Consider the following 20,691-nt stretch of genomic DNA (forward strand, 5'->3'; position numbering starts at 1 on the left):
GCAGCACTGTTAATTATTACTATAGCTAGTCCATATTACATTGGTGATGGATTTGAGGTGGTTGCATTCAAACTAGATTTGAATGGGATAAAAGTCGTTTGTAGTAGGTAGTTTGAGGTCAATGGTTTCCCTACTTGTAGATTTTAATAATTGTGAAAAGAAAGCAGCATATCGATAAGTATTTTTAACATGTATTTGCTTTTCCTCTAACCATCTTGTGAACCAAATTAACATGACTGTATATTTAGAAATACTGGACTTGTGAATGTCTCTCAGCAACTGTAATGTAAGCACTGTTTAATCTTGGTCTGGTGTGGATATATACGTCCTGCCAGTGAGTTATACCACTAAATAAGGGATCTTTGTCCATTTCTGTCCTCTTTATCTTGAGGAAGACAGATTGCACGGAGAGGCTAATTCAGAGCACAGTAACTCACCTTCACCACAGTGGGAGAGTACTGAGACACATGGTTGTATGGGATGCAAGTTTAAGGTCAGGTCAAACCTATTAGAAGAAAAACAACCAATCAACAGCCAAACTGAAACACGTACATGTATGAAGAAACTCACGTACCTGTCATAAGCGTGTTGTCCACTAGGAATTAAAAAAAATGAAAATGGGCAAAATCACACAAAGAACAGAGGAATGCAGGTTGTTGGATAAAACACAGTTTTTTTTTTTTATTTACTGCCATTCCTATTGCTTCAGACAGACAAGCTGTGGCGCAGGGCGCAGAGTGATTCAAACAAGTCAACGCTACTGCCGATCTACAAACAAATCTCTCTGACAACAACAAACAAGAGAGGCGCAGCAAAAGAAGAAGCGAGAAGAACAGCGTTTGGCAACCATTAACATCTTGGAAAAAACTTCAGAAGTAAAAAAAAAAAAAAAAAACGAATGCATTTTGCATTTTTAATAGTAAACAGAGTCTGTATTTTATCATGAACTAGACAGCGAAAGGAATCAAACGAGGAGAGCTGCTACACTGCTTTGACGTCGGCCCCCTTTTCCACCCTTTTTGGCTGTTTTGAAAGTGGATTTGTCAGAAGCGCCGGATCTTTCTCTCACTCTCTTGGATGGCCTGCAGCATTACAGGGGAACGTGGTGCTCTACACACTTTAAGAGCAATTAAAAGCGATAGAACAGCCGTAATTATGAGAAACGGCGGTTGTGTTCCGGGTCATTCTATCAGTACTGCCTTTCATCAGAGCAGAAGCAGAGGGGCCCCACTGCTAGTCTCTGTTTCTCCATATGCATATCTTCAAGAACAAACAACTGGCAGGCTGCCTACAGGCTCACACACACACACACACACACACACACACTATCACATTCATACACACGCGCCTTCATGTAGACAAGTGGGAGGTTGAGCGTCTGATCACATGTATATTCACATGGCTCAATGCACACATTCAAACACACACACTTCCATATGGCACAAGCACACTATCGCGGCGTAAACACTAAAAAACACATTCTTCATGTTCTCCGTTGAGTGACATTCATAACTTTCTTACAACAATCTTTCTTTGGTCTCTTGGGGCTCATTCCATTTCTTAACACAATAAAAGGGAGTACACTTAACGCAAATGAAGAATGCAATACCATTTGAGCAAAGTACGTTTTTTTTTTTACCATTCTATACTGTATTATAACACTGTGTGACAAATAGAAAGCATATATGTATGTACTGTACTGTGACTACTGTGAATTAGTTAATCTATTGATAAAAGCATGTATGGTTACATGAGATTAAGTAACAGAATACACTGAAATAAATAGTTACACAATGTATGCTAACACTGAAATGCAGGTTCCACTTATGTTTTGTTAGACCGTTGTGACACTATTAGCCTGTCGCTAAGCTTGCGTTGTTAGCATGTTACTGTAGCACTATTCTGGTTTTATTGTGGTGTTCTGGATTCCATCGAGCCATCTCCCAACAGGGATAGCAGAGATATCAGGGTCAGCTGGGGTAGTGGAGGGTGGAGAAGGGGGAAGGGGGAAGGGGGAAGGGGGGGATTTCGATGATCCAATCAAAAGGAAATCAGTCTTTGTGGGATCTGTTGTGGGGGCCATTCAGAAAAGCTGGTGGTGTGTTTTCTCACTTCCTCTATCCATCCTTCACATCCTGTTGAAAAAAAAAGGCAATGATCAAAATGTATTTTTGTCATTTTTATCAATCATGATTGGACATAAGACCTCCTGTGAAGTGAACTTGATGTTAAGATGTAAATGTAAGTTTAATATAGATATAAAAGCCCATTTAAGTTTGTATGTTGACCATTATAAAAGGTTGCTATATGACAACAAGTGGTTGAAATGCAGCCTAGAATGGCCCAAGATACATGCTGTATTCATGATTGACCAATAGATAGACAGACATTGTCTAACTTTAGTTAGGCCTAATTCAATCTATTGGCCTTTTTAACCCTTGTTGTCTTCACTTTCGGGACCTTCTCGTATCCCTTGGGTCAAATTGACCCGTGACTTATTTTGGGTTTTAAAACAATTCTGAAATACAATTTTACTTCATAATCTATTAACAAATACTGTCTTTATTTAAATTTCCAAAAATTGAGAAAACATACATGTTTAGGGAATGCAATCAGTCTCTACTAGCAGACAATTAAAGATGGAAGTGGGATTCGTTTTTTGTCATAAGGTTATAATTCATGGTAACATCCACTATGGAAAAAAAACATGAGTGGTCATATCAAGAATACTTTTCTGAATTGAGTCAAGAATACATGTTTATCATAGAAAATAAGGTAAGGCCGTTGATTTTCAGGTAGAATAAAATGTAACTTGTACCATTTTTCTTCTTGTAAAATTTGAAATGGCTCAATTTGACCTGAATGCCATACCAGGGTTAAATAAAAAACAGTTCTGAATTACTCTACATACACATACATCTTTTAGAGTATGTGACAGTAAGTTTAGTCGAGTGTGTATTTAAAGCACGTGAGACACCAGGTGTGTGAGTTCTGTGTATCTGTGCATGAAGTTGAAGGCCAGGACAAACTTTTTAGGAGAGCAGCTCCCAAAGGTGATCATTTAGAGTCATTCTTTTTTTCATATTCCTCTTGCAGCCCCACAGTGGCCCTTTGTTTGATCATACCTCGGGCCATTTCTTTTGGCATATGTCCCCTGCCATGCACAACATGCAAACCCATATCTACACTTCTTTTTTGACTCCTCATCAACTTTCACATTATACGTTGGGTCTGTGAAGTTTTTGAGAATAAAGACATTAGTCAATAATAATGAAAAGCCTATAAATCATGTGTGAGTAATGAATAAAACACCATCATTGATTCATTCACAGGTTTCCACCTGTGATTGAATGCACACTGCATGAGCTATGTATGCATACAATGTGTACATAAGCAAATTTCCACACTTCACCATCTCAAGCTCACCTCCACAGCAGCGACTCCACTCTGTTGATGATGTCAGCCAGATCAAAGGGCAGCGGCATGCTGGGGTCATCCACACCCCAGAAGGGCCGGTCCACTGGGGCCTCCTCAGGGGGTAATGTCTGGGCCAGACTTGAGTGGCACCTGAGGCAACAGGACACAGGAAACAAGCACACCCATTAACTCCTCCCTCCCATCAAAACCAACCCGTAAACACTGATCAGCATTAGTGCAAGTGTCTCAGGTCGCTCATTAAACTTTCAACCAGTGCTTTTATTTTTGGCGTTGTCGGGTCTTACGGTCCTCGTAACATTTGAGAAATGGTGTATTAAGTCAAATCCATATGAAGCTACTGATTTACAAAGCTATACTAAAATCCTTTCAAAGAGTTGTGTACCTTCACCTTTTAGAACTGCAACTTCAAATACAACTTAAAAATCTAGGATATTATTATTCTGTAAAGCCCAGGAACTAGTGCTAGTTGACAACAGAGGCACTGTAGTAGGTGAAGATAAACAGAAGTCTTTCTGGTCTTTCTGTATTGACTGATGGGGGCTTTAAAGGGGTCAGTCACAGAAATGTCAAGTTAAGTCAATGATGTGTGTGTGTGTGTCTATGTGTGTGTGTGCCTGTTAACTCGTCCCTAAAAACACAGTGGATAATGGATGTCTGACCAGGAGAAAGTCGTACTTGTGTGTTTCTTCTCCGTTTTATCACTCCTAATAATACTGGGCTCAATAAAAAACCCCAGGATATGAAAGAGTAAGTGTGTCTGTGTGATCTAAAGGAGACTGGACGATATTTAAAATTATCCGTACAAATGGAGATGAGAGGATGTGTCTTTTCCCTACATATTGCTAATGATATTGAAATTATAGATTTTTTTTGCAACGTGTACTTCCTTTTTGTTGCATTTACGTTTTAGCCAGTGAGCTAAATGGCGCTAAAAGAGTGGGAGAAAGTGATACGTCAGGGAAGTGTCTCCAAAGCCATAAATGGCAGCAACAGTATCAGGCTGATCAGAAAGCATGATATCATGTAACATGATTAATGCCCCATTCTTCTTACACACATGCAGGCACACCACACTAACACAGCAGGACACTTTCACAAGAACATCACTCTCTGTTGAAGCGATCATGACAGAGCTGTGAGAAATCCAGGCTCTTCATGTCACTGCGTGATTTTCATATGATTAATAATCTGGGGTTAGTTGTAATTTCTGCAGTGTTCGGAACCCCCACAGACCTTAGCCACATCTTTTGTCAGACCAGTGTAAATATTTACGGCAGTGACTTGGTGTTGCTCTCCGCTGTCATTGTAAATCTGCCCTCCCTATGCCTCTTGACAGATGAGAGTGACCCCTGACCTGGAGGTGCAAGAGGGAGAGGAGGACGATGGCATTTGTGTGTTGTGTGTGTGTGTGCTTGTGAGTGGTGGCCTTAGATTTCATTGTAGAGCCACATAGCCAGTTATACTCCCCGCTCAGTCATTATGCCAGGGTCTGTCCTATCATATATCTTTACCCTATCCACACCCTAAAAAAACTACACATAACCCAGAGATATACATAAACACATACATGACCACCACCACCTTGTGGCCAACGACTAAAGAAGGGGATGGAGAGGACCGGTTATGGATGAGATGAGGAGATGTTAAAGTTGTCAGGGGACAGCCGGGGGCTGCCACAATTTGTGGTTATATATTTTCACCGGAGCCACTTAATGTTCAACTGGCTCTCTGCCTAAGTGCTGCATTTTGGTGCGGTTAGCCCGTTAAAGAGCTGCTGCATTACGGTGGTGAGGAGCAGCATTAACATCCACTGTTCCAATATATCTTCTGCGCTCTGGATCAGGGCCTGATAATAGCATCTGTTAACATGCACTAAGTACCATTATGTAGCACATCACTTCATAAATAACACGATTAAGCGACCTTGGGGCTTTGCGACGAGCCGTGTGTTTAAATGTTCTCATCATTTATTTAGGGTGCGAATTAAAGGAAGCGCCACTTCAGAGGAGGAGGAGGAGGACATGGCTGGCATATATATCTACAGAGTGTGCAAGAGAGAGAAAGAGAGGTAGAGAGAGAGAGCAAACTGACCCAGACAGCACACACTTACACACACTGTGTGGTTCTGCTGACATCAGCTTGAGGACACCACAGACCAAGGGAACCCAGGCCTTTGATTCGGTCTGATTAAGTATTCATGTAGTAGAGCGATGAGAGAAAACACTCGCCTCTTTTCTGCTGCCCTGACTCATTCTGAAAGGCTACATACCGTAAAAACCTGACCACTCGCCTTCAACAGAGCTGTTCCATTTATCTGACAAGGGATCTTGCAACATTAGCTTGCAAATAGAAGGCTCCTGGGTTACCAGAGATATATAAGATATCAAGACTGGAAGACTATCAAAGATAATATAGTGAAGGTAATTCCGCACACACTTTTACACAATCTACCACTGTTCACAGAGTAGCGTCTCTTGACTGCTAAAATGGAACCAAACAAAAAGTCAATATCAAGCGAGGTGCCTTAAGCTCTCCAGGGCTCTTTCTAGAAAATCAGCGTAAGCCACAGTGGCGTACAAACAAGGCTCACCAAAAGACTTTCCCATGGCAGAGCAGCCCACCTTAAAGTTAATGTCAAAGACACAGAGGTGTGTGTGTGGGGGTGTTGGAGGAGCAGAGAATGTGTTTGTGAGTCCAGACTGTTCCAATGGATTAACCCCAGACAGATATGGGCCTAACTATCCCATCTGGCGCTCGGTCAAGAGAGATTGGCAACACAATCACTCATTTCAATTTGCCCTGAAACCTTATAGCCCTGCAGGCCCCTGCTCAAATGGTATGCTAATGTGAAAGGTATCTAGGATTCTATCGCCTCTATTCCACAGAGGCCTTTCCCTCCATGCAGCACAGTGCACTTGAACTGCAGCTGGGGCGGGAGCTCCACGGCCCTCGCTGCAATAAGGTCCGGAGCCCCCTTCGCGCTCAAACTAACCACTTTAGTAAAGTGAGTGTTAATTATGGACAGGCAAAGCAGTCAATAAAAGGTTAATGTAAAAGTCAAAGGATAAATTCCTTTAAGCATTGCATCATTCCACCATCTCTGCGACCAACACACTGCTCGCAGGTCTCCTAATCAATACGTTTTACTGTAATGCTCTACCCATTGATTTCCATCAACCCCCCCCCCCCACTCCACGATCCTGGCTCCATCACTTGGTTAAAGAAAAGAGAGACGAGGGGAAAGAGAGATAGAGCAAAACCGAGTAAATAAAATGATTAACCTCGGTTTCACTTTGTTGTTTCACTCTTAGTCTCTATCTGAAAGGCTTATTAGAAGAGTGCAGGGTGGTCCAATATCATCACTGCCATCACCACTATCACAACCATCACAATCATCAGCATCATCAGCCCACTCAATCTCTGGCTGGTGTGTAATTGTGTAGCAGTTCACTTAAGCAGGGCCATACATTAAAAGGCCCTCTGCTCTTAACAGGATGGAAATCCGCCTAATAGACAACATCAGTGCTTCCAACCCTTGCAATTACACTGATAAATGCACAATTGTGACAGGTCAAGTGAAAAAGAACCCAGAGAACACAGATAGGAGACAACGCTTATTGCATTATTGCTATGGGAGGTCATGTGTACCCACCTGGGACTAGACAGCTTAGGCTGCTAGACTCAGGACACCATTTTAGGACGAGGGGGGAGTCACGCCACGCTGATGGAAAGCTTTTTGGAAGGAATTTCCAGAAGCTCAGGTATATTTTCTAAACTTGATGTGGTTCAATCGTTTTATGTGAGAGCAATGCTAATGACCTTTCTGTCGGTGCATCAATGTTTAATATGTGTTCTTTGAAAGTTCTGTAGGAATCGATAGTATTGTGAGGTTTCGGTTCGAGGTTTAATAGCAATTTATTAAATCCAGTACAGTAAAACAACCCAATCAATCCACTCCAGTGTTGGAAGTCAATGGTGTTAAGAAATAAAACTCACAGATGTCTGGAAAGCTCAGTTGGTAGAGCGGGCGCCCATATATTGAGGTTTAGTCCTCAACACAGCGGGCCTGGGATCGACTCCAACCTTTTGCTGCATGTCCTTCCCCCCTCTATCTCCCCTTTCTTGTCTTCAGTGTCCTGTATAAATAATGCCAAAAATGCACCCACTAAAAAATAAATAAAACTATGAATAAAAATAATATTTAAGGACTCACGTTAAACTAGGAGATAGATAACATAAAATGCTTTGTACATAGTTTTTTGTTAATAAGATAAAGATTTGTTAAAATATTCATTAGACATGTGCCTCGTTTATAATAGGAACGTCTGCATTGGAACGTGTGCATTGAGAATCATCTCCAAAATATGTGCCATGCCCTATGCATTAGCTACACCGAACCAAAAAACAAAGCCTGTGTTAAAGTGAAATGACACAGAACATCAATCAATCAATCACCCATGAACATTTTGAGCTGTACTATGCCTCAGATCACCTGCTTCCTCATGCTGTGCCTGCGCTACATCTGAGCCTCAATCCTGTGCAGGTGTGGATTTTTATGGTCTTGGCACTCTGAGTGCCCGATAGCTGAAAATGCAATCAAACAAGTCATGAAAAAACAGGCATGTCTCTCATAAATCAGCCTGACCCTGAAGGTAAGGCATGCAATCACGTTGCAAAGAGAGCAAAGAAAGAAAGAAATATATTATCCATGTACATTCTGTATCTATGCAATGTCGAGTAAGAAATGAGCGACTGAGGTCATCTGTCTTTGTATGTCATGCAGTTATACGGGCGAGAGAAAACAGACAGATAGCATTTATCTACAAACTTGTCTTTCTACGGTGTTGTGCAAGATATTAGTGATGTCATGCAGAGGGCAGTTTAACAGGGAGACATTAAGAACATGGCCCAACCTGTGAAGTGTCGAGCTCAACCTACACCACCCAAGACTCCAAGGGTCCTGTGAACTCTCATTAGAGCCTGAACAGAGCCTCAGATCCCCACCCAACATCCACAACTCCCATTATCCCAATCACTGCCACATTCAGTGTTAAATGTAACCTGGTGCAAAATGTGAGCCAGCCAGCCAGCCAGCCAGCCAGCCAGCCAGAAAGCGTGGGCAGGGCAGCGTCTTAACTGTTTCCTTAGGATCAATCAAATGCTATTGTGTCTGCAGACAGCTGCTGACTGTACACTTTGTGAGTATGTGAGGTGGGCAATTGTGGAGAGAGAAACAGAGAGTGGGGGGGAGGGCTTCATCAAATGCATGACATATGTTCCTTTCATTTTGATTCTCTCTAAGGAGCCTAGGCTAATAAAACTAACATCTGATGCACTCTTTTTCCCTTTAATTAATGGTTATGGAAACCACGCAAAAATGCATTAGCAAGAAGGGGGTTGGGCAGGAGAAGAGGTGGGTGCTGCGTGGTGCTTTCAACACTCTTCCCTACGTGCCACCATGGCTCTGCTGCTACTGGGAACAATAATTCTGCCAGGGAGCATGTACCCAAACCTTTGGGTGGGCCTGTGAGGTGTCCTTCTTGCCAGTTGTAGTCTACGCTGCTCATTAAACCAGATGAAACAAATAAGGCTCATTATTGCCATCTTCAGCCAGTTTGGAACGCAGGATCCTGAGTTTGCATCAGGTGCATGTACTGTAAAGTTAGTTGGAGTCTAAGGCCTTCGTACCTGCGCAGCCCCTGCCTGCTTCACACCCACACAGTGTTTGATGTGGCCTGGCTGGCTGCCCCGTCTAGAGCAGGGTGAACCAGATGTAAAAGAAAAAACACACACAAAGCTAGGTAGCCTCTAAATAGCCTTCATAATTGGAGGCAATAAAACACTATTGCAGTCTGGAAGTGCAAAGGAGGCAAGCCCCTGAACTACAGCTACTGCTCTCAAAAACCAGGTGGACGTCCATTAGGTGCTTAACAGCGTAACAAATTACCAAACACCCTAGCCTGCTCCTTCTCCTCCTCAGGCAATGGGATGGAATGTGGCCCAATGTCAACACAGGCGCAAAATTTACGAGCAGACAACTATTGTTCAAATGCAATCAGGTTCTAATAAAAAAACAGGCAGGAAAAGGACAAACAGATAGGGCTCTCCTGGCCGTTTACTCTTCCGACAAGGGGTGGGGAGATAGATCATCCCCTAAGGCTCTGGATCTGTTTGTGTCAGTGTGTGTGTGTGTGTGTGTTTGAGAGAGTGAAAGATTCAGAGAGAGAGAGAGTGAGAGAGCATGTGTATGTGTGTGCATCTGAGAGAGAATAACAGTTTGCGTTGATTTTGTGTGTGTGTGTGTGTGTGTGTGTGTGTGAATGCTCCAGGTAGACTGGGGAGGAATATGGGTGGCTGTGGCTTTTGCTCTACTAGCCACCTGTGTCAGGCTACAGGTTAGCTCAACAGAAGCAGCTAAAGAAAAGGGGAAAGAAAACAAATACAAACGTTAACTCTGGGCCCTGCCGGGAACAACCCCCCAAAAAAAAAACCTAGCAGGGACGGACGCCTAGCACACAAAACATCTCCAACATTGCCCCAAATGAGCCACACATGGCAGAGTACCATAGTGAAACATTTATACAGGCAAAACTAATTAGAGCTGGTTCTAAAGAGAAACTAAAGTTTTTCCTGATGACGCTGTTTATCTATAAAGCCCAGGAAAGAATATGAAGCAATAAGACGACTTGATGGCGAGGGTAAAGAGGTTACGAGCCTGCGAGCAATTGCACTTTTTCACAGCTCGGCATTCACAGGCTGTAAATCTGCTGTTAGGGAATCAGGAAGAGGGTTACAGTGGCGTTGGGAGCACTAACTCTTAGTTTTCCAGGGCAATGGCACTCAGTTGCTGTGAAAACTTGTTCTCAAAGTGTTCTTGTAAAACGATCATTTTTAACCCTCATCCCTTCCCTCCGTCACATGCACCCTCTCTCCTTGTCAAGCGATGGTGCCTTGTGGGCATCAACTGAATGGTGCAATAAAGCTGGTGATGGATGAGGCCTGCATCGATGGCTATACAGCGTGGCCATTGGACGACACCTGACCCCAGTCACATGATAAGGTCGATCCAACGTGGGCATAATTCCCACCTGTCTTTAGGTGACAATAGCGGGGTCAAACTGCCCAGGCTAATTATAGTCTGTTGTAACTTCAATTGCCTGGTAACAAGTCATCATTCTAGCTCCAGGGGATGTGGTGTTAAGTTCTGAAGCCTTTGTGTAAAGTGAAACTGCGAGATAGAAGCTTTAACATGTTGCACATAAGATATTAGGTTTCAGAAACAAGTATATTAAATTGCTTTACAAAAAATCAGACAGTGAATTTGCTGTTCCCTTTAAACAAAGCATGAAAACAAACAATGAACTCTTCATGAGCAAGTGCTATACTTTGAATAAATATGAGATTGGGGTTATACAAAAAGTCACCTCATTGTTGACATCGCTTGATGATGATGAGATCCCATAATAGTCTCAGCAAACCAGTGATGGTAAACACGTCCTGCTGTTACTGTCATAAATCTTTCCCCCTATAAATTAAGACAGGCCTAGGCATAGGCTATAATATGACAATCAACCCAGACGAGACATTCTTGTAAAAATAAATAGCAAAATAAAAAAGATTTGTTCACATACTGTGTTAACCAAGGGAATTTTGTCATTTTTATATGACTGAATCATATAATAAAAAACAAAAAGATGTCATTAAAAAAATGCATGACAAAGTTTGAAAGTGACCCCCCATGTATATGCTAGACAGAAGATAAATGAAAGAGAGGGTATAATCGTTTGACATGTCAGTAGTCTAAGCACTATGGTTTTACTGACACTTTGCTCTGGTGCTGCCAAACCTTTGCACCTTTACACAAGAATTATAAAGTAAAATCTAACATGCAGATTGCCATAATTGTATTTTTTTGTAGGATGTTGGACCTTTAGGCAAATTTTAGCTGTTTTCTTTTATTAGTTAACCTTTGAATGGACAGACAAATGATTGGCACACCGTAGAAGATACTCACATTCCCATATGGGCATTCAGGCAAAGTCAAACAACTTAAACTACCATTCTATTTACAGTAGAGGATAAACTCATTCTGAAAATGTCAGGTTAGGTATACAGTCACACTTTCCTAGTTTTTCTTGCAGTAAACAAACAAAAGAAAAAGTCCAAAACTCAGGAAAGCCTCTCATTCAAGCCGGAGAGGCCTATAGTATGTGTACCACACCAATGTGAGCCGGTGTGCATTCATGCATGCACATATGTATGCTGTGCGTCCATGCCAGAGGAGTGCTTTCCGCCAGGTGTTTGAACTTTTGCATCACCTGGTGCTCCTGCTGCGTGAACACGAGTTTTGTTTCACCCTATTAAGTAAATAGTGTAATTAAAGGGCCTCGGCATTTAAAACGCTGTGAACAGCCAGCAATTTGTTTGGAAGAGCAGCCAGGCTAGGCCCTGAGGCGCTGCACCAAACAGGATGCAAATAGTGCACACAGCAAGTCAGGGAATGCAGTATAATGGTGTGTGTGTGTGGGCGTGTGTGGGCGTGTGTGTGTTTGAGTACATATGTACCTGCCTATGTAGATGAGTTGGTAGGTCTGTTTGTGTAGGTGTGTGTGCAAATCACTCATTCAAAAATGTTGTGGGTGTTGAAAGAGAAGCTGTTTGTGGTCTAACAGGTAACTCGCAGTGTTCTGTTTGTAGTGACAATATCGGGATTTGATGTAACAACCGTAACACCAGCATAACCGAGGGCTTAGTTTTGTAAAACCCAACCCTTTGTCTATAGTGGCCTAGGCGTTGTTCATATTGATACAGAACAAAATAGCTTAGCTTGTCTGCCACAAAGGATAACAGTTAGACACCAGCCACAAGCAGAGCTCGGCACAATAAGAACAAAGGGATTACAAAAGTTGTAATAGAGATCAACTCTCTTCATTAGTTTCCTCTCTTAATGATTTTTCTACTCCACAAACAACCCCACTCTGCACTACCTATCCCAGCGAGGATGCTTCTTCCTCAAGTCTCTGCTGTTACTGCTGATCCAGGGTCAGCTGTGGGGAGTAGGAGAGGGATAACCTTTGTCTGAGCCCCATAGAAGCCCAGATGGCTGTGCAGAAGCGCTGATCCAAAGAGTAGCTTACAACTCAATCGCTGTGGCCACATCTCCAAGTCCACAGTTTAACCCCCACCGATGTCAGCCAAGGTCACAGATGCACACTTGAGAGGCAAAAAAAAGCCAGGAGTGAAGTGCTGCCAGAGTCGAAAGAATTAGATCCGGGCTGAGTGGCCCTCATCTGGCTAAGCCTGGTAAGTAGCAAGACTAACAGGCTGAGGCACGGTGGTTTGGGTTTGCAGACCCACACAAACACACACACACACACACACACGTGCGCGCGCGCGCTTGTAAGCCTGCACGGAAACGGACACACACATAAATAAGGAGGTAAACACACGCTTACATAGTCACATACACATGCACACACGGAAGGACTCGGAGGGCTACAGATGGTGTGCCCTGGGCCTTGGTGACTGGGGCTCTGAATGAGCTAGTTTTAGATCAAGTATGGAAGCTGTCACGACCCACAGGGCTCAGGGGTTGGGGGGGAGACAATGAACTACGGAAGGAGTGGATGAGGGGAAGAGAGGCACAGGCGGGGTCTAACTCCTTTCCCTGCAGGGGGGGCTCCGAACATTTTTAGTACAACATCAACATGTCACTGTCCATTTGTCCCCTTGTCCCCTTGCCCATGTCCGACCCCCGTTTCTCCCTACACCAACACCGTCAAACAGTGCAATCACACGACCCGAAAATACACAAAAACTGATAAACACTACACACACACACACACACACACACTCTGGAAGCCAGCGACCACTTCAGCCGTAATTCCGCACGACTTCCGCTGTCTGACTGGCAGGAGACAGGGAGGGTGAGGACAACAAGCTGTGAATAAGGGAAGAGACAGAAAATCATTGAGAACCCTTGCCTTTATGAATCTTTGATGAGAGAGAGTGGGGGTGGCGGGGCTTTGCCTCTGGTTAAATCAGAGCATAGCGTGTGTGGTGTGTATGACTGCCAACAGAGGTTGAGATAAACAGGGCCTGGACCAGGCCCAGACAACTGCACATCCTGCAGTCAGGAACATTTGTCCCTGCAATTAGTCCCTGTCCTCCCTGTTCATGTTGTTCTAAATAGTATTGATAGCTAGCAAAACAGCTAAAGCTATAAGTGCCTAGGCGAGTTATGTGTGTGCAAGTCAAAGACGGAGCTGGCAACGCCTTGGTTTACCACAGACTGATCAATCAGTCAATCAATCTCTGTACAGCTAGGTGACAAAATAACCTAAACACTTGCATGGCATTTCAATAATATCATTTAATATGTTTACCCTATCCCTCTTGGTTAGTTTTAACTGATAGCTGCTTGTATTCTTTCTGTTTTACTCTGTTTATCTGTGTTTGTTTTTCATGAATGTACCTTAAACATAATGTATTAATCATTTTTTTGATTCACCTGCACTTTTGGCCCAGTTGATGGTGCCTATTTTACTTCAGTCACATCAATTTATGTCAAGGAATTGACCATTTATAACAAATGGGAATACAGTTGGCGTAATAGGCCCCGCTGTTTGAAGAAACTAAAAGAATCCAAACAGCAACGATGATTCTGCTGAATGTCTATCCCCGTTAATAAACATAGACATGAACATTATATCATAGTTAATTTAACAAGGTGTAAGATTCTACTGGTATGTATGAATGTGTTGTTTTAAAACATAATATGGCTCCACTTACATTTTAATAACGTTCTACTAAATATAATATATAATATTATATATAATATAATATTTACAGTAAAGTATCCTCTAAAAGTTAGTAAAAAGTTAAATTGTACTTTGTCATTACTATACTTGAAGTCTGAAATATGATTTATTCAAAAATACTTATATCTTTCAAGATGCCTGTCCCATTTAGTAACATTTTGGCAGGAAGCCCTCAAGAAACATATTATTTCTTATGGGTGACATTGCTGGTAATAGTCTCCTTTTTCTCATCAGTTTAACACAAACTAACAAGGCTGGCTTTCTGCGATGACAAATGACATGAGACTATGTGCAAGAAGACAAACAATATGATGAGCTGGGGGTTGTCCTACAATGCAGTTTCCTAATTAACAATGATATATCATGTTGCAATGTCTTGTAAGGACATTCACAATTGCAATTAAAGTGTGACAAGTAACGCCCGCACCCTTGCGGTGTTCTTTCTTTCATTGTTCATTGTTTTACCGTCATACCTGTTCTGACGTCGGGCACATAAAAAGCTGATGACTCAGACGAGGTTGTTTTAATTAATAATACACGGCATGTTACGACAACTCTCTTTCAAATGTCAGAAACAACTTTTTAATAGGTGTCAAGCAAGTGCCAATTTTCTTCTCAACATGAGTTGGGTTATGTTACAAAACAAGCAGAGCAGCATAGTAGCTTTATCTCATCTGCCACTTGTGACAGCTCAGAATTCAGAGTCCTCCAGGAAGCTCTGCTAAGTTTACCGTGTCACCAATGAGGCCTTTTGAAGACTCGATTCATCCACCTTTCATGCAAGGACAGAGGTGCTGCAGACTGACTTCCGATCACATAAGAGCTTGGCAGTGAGGTGAAGTGTCTGAAGCTGATCAAGAGTTGCTTTGGCTTCCATCTACATCTGTCAGGTTCAAACTTTACACTTCCCTACACATGTTGATCACATAGGGCAAAGTACAGGCACAATGTCAAGCTACTGTTTGGACTAATCCACTTTAGGTTTGATTTAAACAAAACTTCTACTCTCTAGGATCTTAAGAAGAAGCCTGAGAATTGATTGACACTTAAAGTGGCTTTTTCTCACAGCTTGTAGACCTGTCATAGCTGTGAACTCATGGCTTCCTAGAGCATCAGGAGAAGACAATGGGGAACTATGCCAGGTTAGGGTTGGGTCATTTAAAGGGCAAGAGTGAGTCTAACAGTGCCCCCTGATGGTTGATACATGCTCCGTGCCAGGGAGGGAAACTATAGGTAGGGCGGATAGTGTGGCTTGAAAAAACAGTGCCAAGGACACAACATCACCTAACATCAAATGCAGCATGTGTCCAGCCTTTGTTTGCAGGAAAAGTGAGGTGAAAAGAGCATTACTTAGCAGAGCAGCTAACCTGTGTTCATATCTGCTGGACAAATCAATAGAAGTGTCTGAGAGCACAGCAGAGTGTGCTGGGGGGGAGCTGGAGGGGCTACCCCTGGCCTGCTGCCCCCCAGGCCCCTCCTGGGGGGCACCTGCCTGTCTCTTCGCCCTCCATCTCTTCTGCCTCAGTGCACCCATCCTGCAACCACTCGCTCATACACACACATGCGTGCACAAGCCCACATATACTCGGATACAGACATCTTGTAGCACCATCTATACTATGAAGTGCACCAGGGGAGCCATAATGTCTAAAATGTTACACTGCAAATGCAGACTTGTAAAAGGTATATACGAGCACATACAAGCATATTCTAACCTGTGCGTGTGCGCGTGTACACACAAACACACAAACACACACATAATATTGCTTAACAGAGCACACTGACACCCTATAGTAGGGGAACTACAATATGGACAAGCTTCAAATGGCTTCCCATTGTAGTTGTCTTTCACACAAGAGGGCAGAAGAAGCTGTACCTAATGCACAACAGAACACCTCCCCCACCTGATCCTAAAGCCCTGGAGAACAGAAAGGCCCTAAGCAACAGTAACAACAGTACTTCTCCAAACTGCAGGAATCCAGGTCTCTAAAAAGCACAGACCCTTTCCCTCATCTCCCCCACCACTTGGCGCTGCCTACTTACTTTCAATCACAGTTAACATTACAGAACAAGAAGTGGAGGGATGGGAGGAGGCAAAACACAAGCCTGCTGCACAATGCACTTGTCTGGCAGCTGCTTGCTCTGACATTTGAGGCCATGGGGACCTTGTTGAAAGAGCAGATGCTCACTGATGTACAGGCACAGGAACATGGCAACTACACAAGTGGCTGAAGCAGAAAAGAAATCGGCACAAACATATGACAGCAAAGAACAAGGGGGAAAAGCTGAAGATGGCAGGCTCACGCAGAGATGTGTTGAGTGTAGAAACACGACCACAAATATACAGCAGAGTGGACATGGCACACTGACATGCACATAGATGGAAGAAGACTCCATGCCATAAGTGAAAAAGATGAGGTCCCTCACAACAACAATCAAATACATATTTGCACACTAATGAGGAGAAAAGCACATTTGCAAACTATACATATTTGCATAAAGATGTACTGTATACACACTTGCACAATTAAATGCACACTTCATCACAAGATGATAGGACAACATAAAAAGAAGCACACTCTCACTATCTCAATGGTCAGGTAGAGAACACACTGTCCTGTCTACTAACCAACCCACAATCTAATAATGTGCTGACCTACTGTTCAGGGTAAAAGTTAAAAAATCTTCTCATTCAATGCGTTTCCTTTATTTTCATGACTATTTACACTGTAGATTCTCACTGAAGGCATCGAAACTATGAATGAACACATATGGAATTATGTACTTAACAAAAAAATGTGAAATAACTCTAAAATAGGTCTTATATTATATATCAAAATAGCCACCCTTTGTTTTTTTGATAACGCTGCAAACCCTTGGTGTTCTCTCAATGAGCTTTATGAGGTAGTCACCTGAAATGGTTTCCACTTCACAGATGGGCCTTGTCAGGATAATTAGTGGAATTTCTTGCCTTATTAATGGAGTTGGGACCATCAGTTGTGCTGTGCAGAAGTCAGCTTGATACACAGTTGACAGCCCTATTGGACAACTGTTAGAATTCATATCATGGCAAGAACCAATCAGCTAAGTAAAGAAAAACAAGTGGCCATCATTACTTTAAGAAATAAAGGTCAGTCGGTCCGGAAAATGGCAAAAACTTTGAATGTGTCCCCAAGTGCAGTCACCACAATGATCAAGCGCTACATCTAAACTGGCTTACATAAGCACCGCCCCAGGAAAGGAAGACCAAGAGTCACCTCTGCTGCTGAGGATAAGTTCATCTGAGTCACCAGCCTCAGAAGTTCAGATTAGAGACCAGATGAATACCACACGGCGTTCTAGCAGCAGACACATCTCTAGAACAATGGCTGGTTCCCACCGTGAAGCATGGAGGAGGAAGTGTGATGGTGTGGGGGTGCTTTGCTGGTGACACTGTTAGGGATTTATTCCAAATTGAAGGCATACTGAACCAGCATGGCTACCACAGCATCCTGCAGCGACATGCCATCCCACCCGGCTTGCGTTTAGTTGGACTATCATTTATTTTTCAACAGGACAATGACCCCAAACACACCTCCAGGCTGTGTAAGGGCTATTTGACCAAGAAGGAGAGTGATGGAGTGCTGGGCCTCCACAGTAACCGAACCTGAACCCTTTCGAGATGGTTTGGGGAGAGATGGACCGCAGAGTGAAGACGAAAGGGCCAACAAGTGCTAAGCATCTCTGGGAACAGCTTCAAGACTGTTGGGAAACCATTTCAGGTGACTACCTCTTGAAGCTCATCAAGAGAATGCCAAGAGTGTGCAAAGCAGTAATCTAAGCAAAGGGTGGCTACTTTGAAGAAACAAGAATATAAGACATGTTTTCAGTCATTTCACAGATTTTGTCCAGTACATAATTCCACATGTGTTCATTCATAGTTTTGATGCATTCAGCGAGAATCTAAAACGTAAATAGTAATGAAAATAAAGGAAACACACTGAATGAAAAGGTGTAACCAAACTTTTGGCCTGTAGTGTATATGTTGAGTACACCTAATAAGCACCACCATGGGGTATTTTGTTATTATGCCAACAATATAATTGCTAGCTTGCTACACACTAAGTGACATGTTCCTGGAACATTTTCAGCAATCATTGATATGCATTTACAGGAGAGGACAGAATTCAATGGTTAGGGCTGAAAGGAAGCCAAGAAAAGACGAGAGTAGAGGGATATAAAGAAACAAGCTAGAGACGTGGCAAATAAGGAGTGATGGAAAGATGAGATGGAAGTAAAACAGATGGATACAAAAGAGAGAAATACGAGACAGAGAATGCAAAGTGAGATGGGTACAGAGCAGGCAGCATCATGGTGCATCTCCGGCAAAGAAAAAATTAGTTTCCGCAGAGTACCGCAGGCATCGTTATGGAAATGGGTGGCTGGCAGCTTCTTTGGCTGACTGTAAACAGGATCTTGGTAAGGCATATAGCCTCTGGTGAGCCCCACGGAGCCTGGCATCATCGCGGTGCTGTGTCGAGCTGCAACACTCCCATGGTCCCTCCTTCTATCTGTCTGGTTCCTTTGCTCCAACCTGCCCAACTCCACTCGTGAGTAATTTATGAAGCGGGGTGGGGGTGGTTGCGGAAGCGGTACGCGCACATCCTGACACCAAATACATGACATGTTCCACATGTCTTCCCACGAAACTACAAAGAGCCCTTTTGTCTCTACAAAGAAAAAGAAACACCAAAAAGTAGTTGAGGCGTTTGGGGTGATTGCATCACTTTGTGAACTGCTGTGAACCAGGTAGTTAATGGCAACCCCAGTTAAGAGGCTAAACCAGAATTAAAGTAGCTCTCTGTGGTAATGATTAGCTCAAGCCCTAATTAAGCTGTTTATTCAAGAAATATGACATTCTCTGGCAGCATTGTCTTGGTTATCTGGCAGAATTGTCGTCTAGTTATGCCAGGGTACAGATGTGATACACTGCTAAGTGATTAGAAGAAAAGTAGGCCAAAAGACTATACACAATCAGAGCACTCTGAATTTTTTTTCTCCAATAATTATATGGTGCCAGATGTCTGAAAATTTATTTTTTTAGTGTTCAAGCAAGACAACAAAGTTCACTTTAAAGATGATCCCACCACCATTTCGCAATCTGAAAAATCTTCAACTCCACAGTTGTCACATTCTGTGTCAGCCCTATACGTCCGAGTGTAAGTGTGTCTACATGTCTGCCTCTTGGCAGTAGCTGACAGCTGTAGCTAGCACAATTACAGTAGGCCAGCATTATCTTTGCCATGCTGAGAAACAAAGTACAGTGGCGTAATGCGAGGTCTTACACAAAAGTAAACAACTTCATCTTGTGTCTGAAATATGTGTCACTGTGATTGTGCAAAGCTGCCCATCGACACAGCCGTGTCGGGTTGAAGGAGCGTCTCCTAATTAATGAGAGAGTGAGAGAGAGAGTCAAAGAGAGAGAAAGTCTCTCTTCCACAGTTCTCCTTCAAACAAACACTTCCTACGGGACCCCATTGTTTGGACTGAGGCATCATGGGTAGCCTTATTTACAGATTTTAATTGCTCTGGTGATCTGTGGGTAAAACACCCTGTCGTAATCACCCCACAATAGAATTGCTACTCTTTCTGACAATTGTAATAAAATGCTCTACAGCGTCCGGGGGAAAACGTGGAGGAGGAAGCAGGGAAGAGCAGAGAAAAAGAGACACAGATGGTAGACGATGTAAAGAAAAGAAAACAAGGACAAACAGAGAAAAAATAAATAAGGAGAAAGTATTTTGGATGCAAATCTTCTCAGCCAGACGAACTAATCTGAGCGGGCAGGGTAGCAGGGATGAGGATGGGACTGTTGTCCTAGGAAATGATTGCTCCCCCACCTCAAAGTGACAACCATGAGAAGCTCACCGTTCCTGGACCTCCGAAGCGGAACCGCAGAGAAGACATGCACTGCAACCATCACACAACACACACACACACAAACAGATTGGGAAGGAAAAAGGTAGGTCACCTAAAGGAAGAGATTAGTGTCACCAGGCAGAGGTATGAACATGGCACTGTCAACTGCAGCTGTCCCTGATCTGGGAGGAGCTCTCATGCACTCATGCTCTCATGCACATACTGCTTTCATAGAGATGTTAAAACACAGGGTATGCCAGAGTTGAGACCAGAGGATTAAAACTCAAATATAATGTGCAGGGAAACAATCAGTTCATTTAAAATAACCAGCTACCTTTTTCATAAAATGACTCGCCAGAAAAATAGAAACACCTGTGCAATGTAATGCAATGGAATACAACAGCTTGAAATCTCAGTTTTTGTTGTGACGCCTGTTCCTTAACAGTTTGTTTGTTCACTGAGTGGCTTTTTGAGGCTGCACTTTGTGATACTGCGTTAGACTATACTGAATACACGGAAAGGTGTTTCTAATATG

General features: G+C 42.9%; 1 protein-coding gene across 2 annotated transcripts in view; it reads right to left on the reverse strand.

Moving 5' to 3' along the window:
- Positions 1-653: 653 nt before the first annotated feature.
- The window catches only part of fto (FTO alpha-ketoglutarate dependent dioxygenase), a 126,401-nt gene continuing 106,363 nt past the window's right edge, over positions 654-20,691 (reverse strand). For both annotated transcript variants that reach the window (XM_034870017.1, XM_034870007.1), the window contains 2 exons: positions 3,427-3,567; positions 654-2,135 (listed from right to left, as the gene is read on the reverse strand). In XM_034870017.1, coding sequence (XP_034725908.1) covers positions 2,129-2,135; positions 3,427-3,567 — 148 coding nt within the window. In that variant the 3' untranslated portion in view covers positions 654-2,128. The remainder of the gene's footprint in view (positions 2,136-3,426; positions 3,568-20,691) is intronic.

This window comes from Etheostoma cragini, chromosome 1, assembly GCF_013103735.1.
Source record: "Etheostoma cragini isolate CJK2018 chromosome 1, CSU_Ecrag_1.0, whole genome shotgun sequence".
Classification (NCBI taxonomy): Eukaryota; Metazoa; Chordata; class Actinopteri; order Perciformes; family Percidae; genus Etheostoma; species Etheostoma cragini.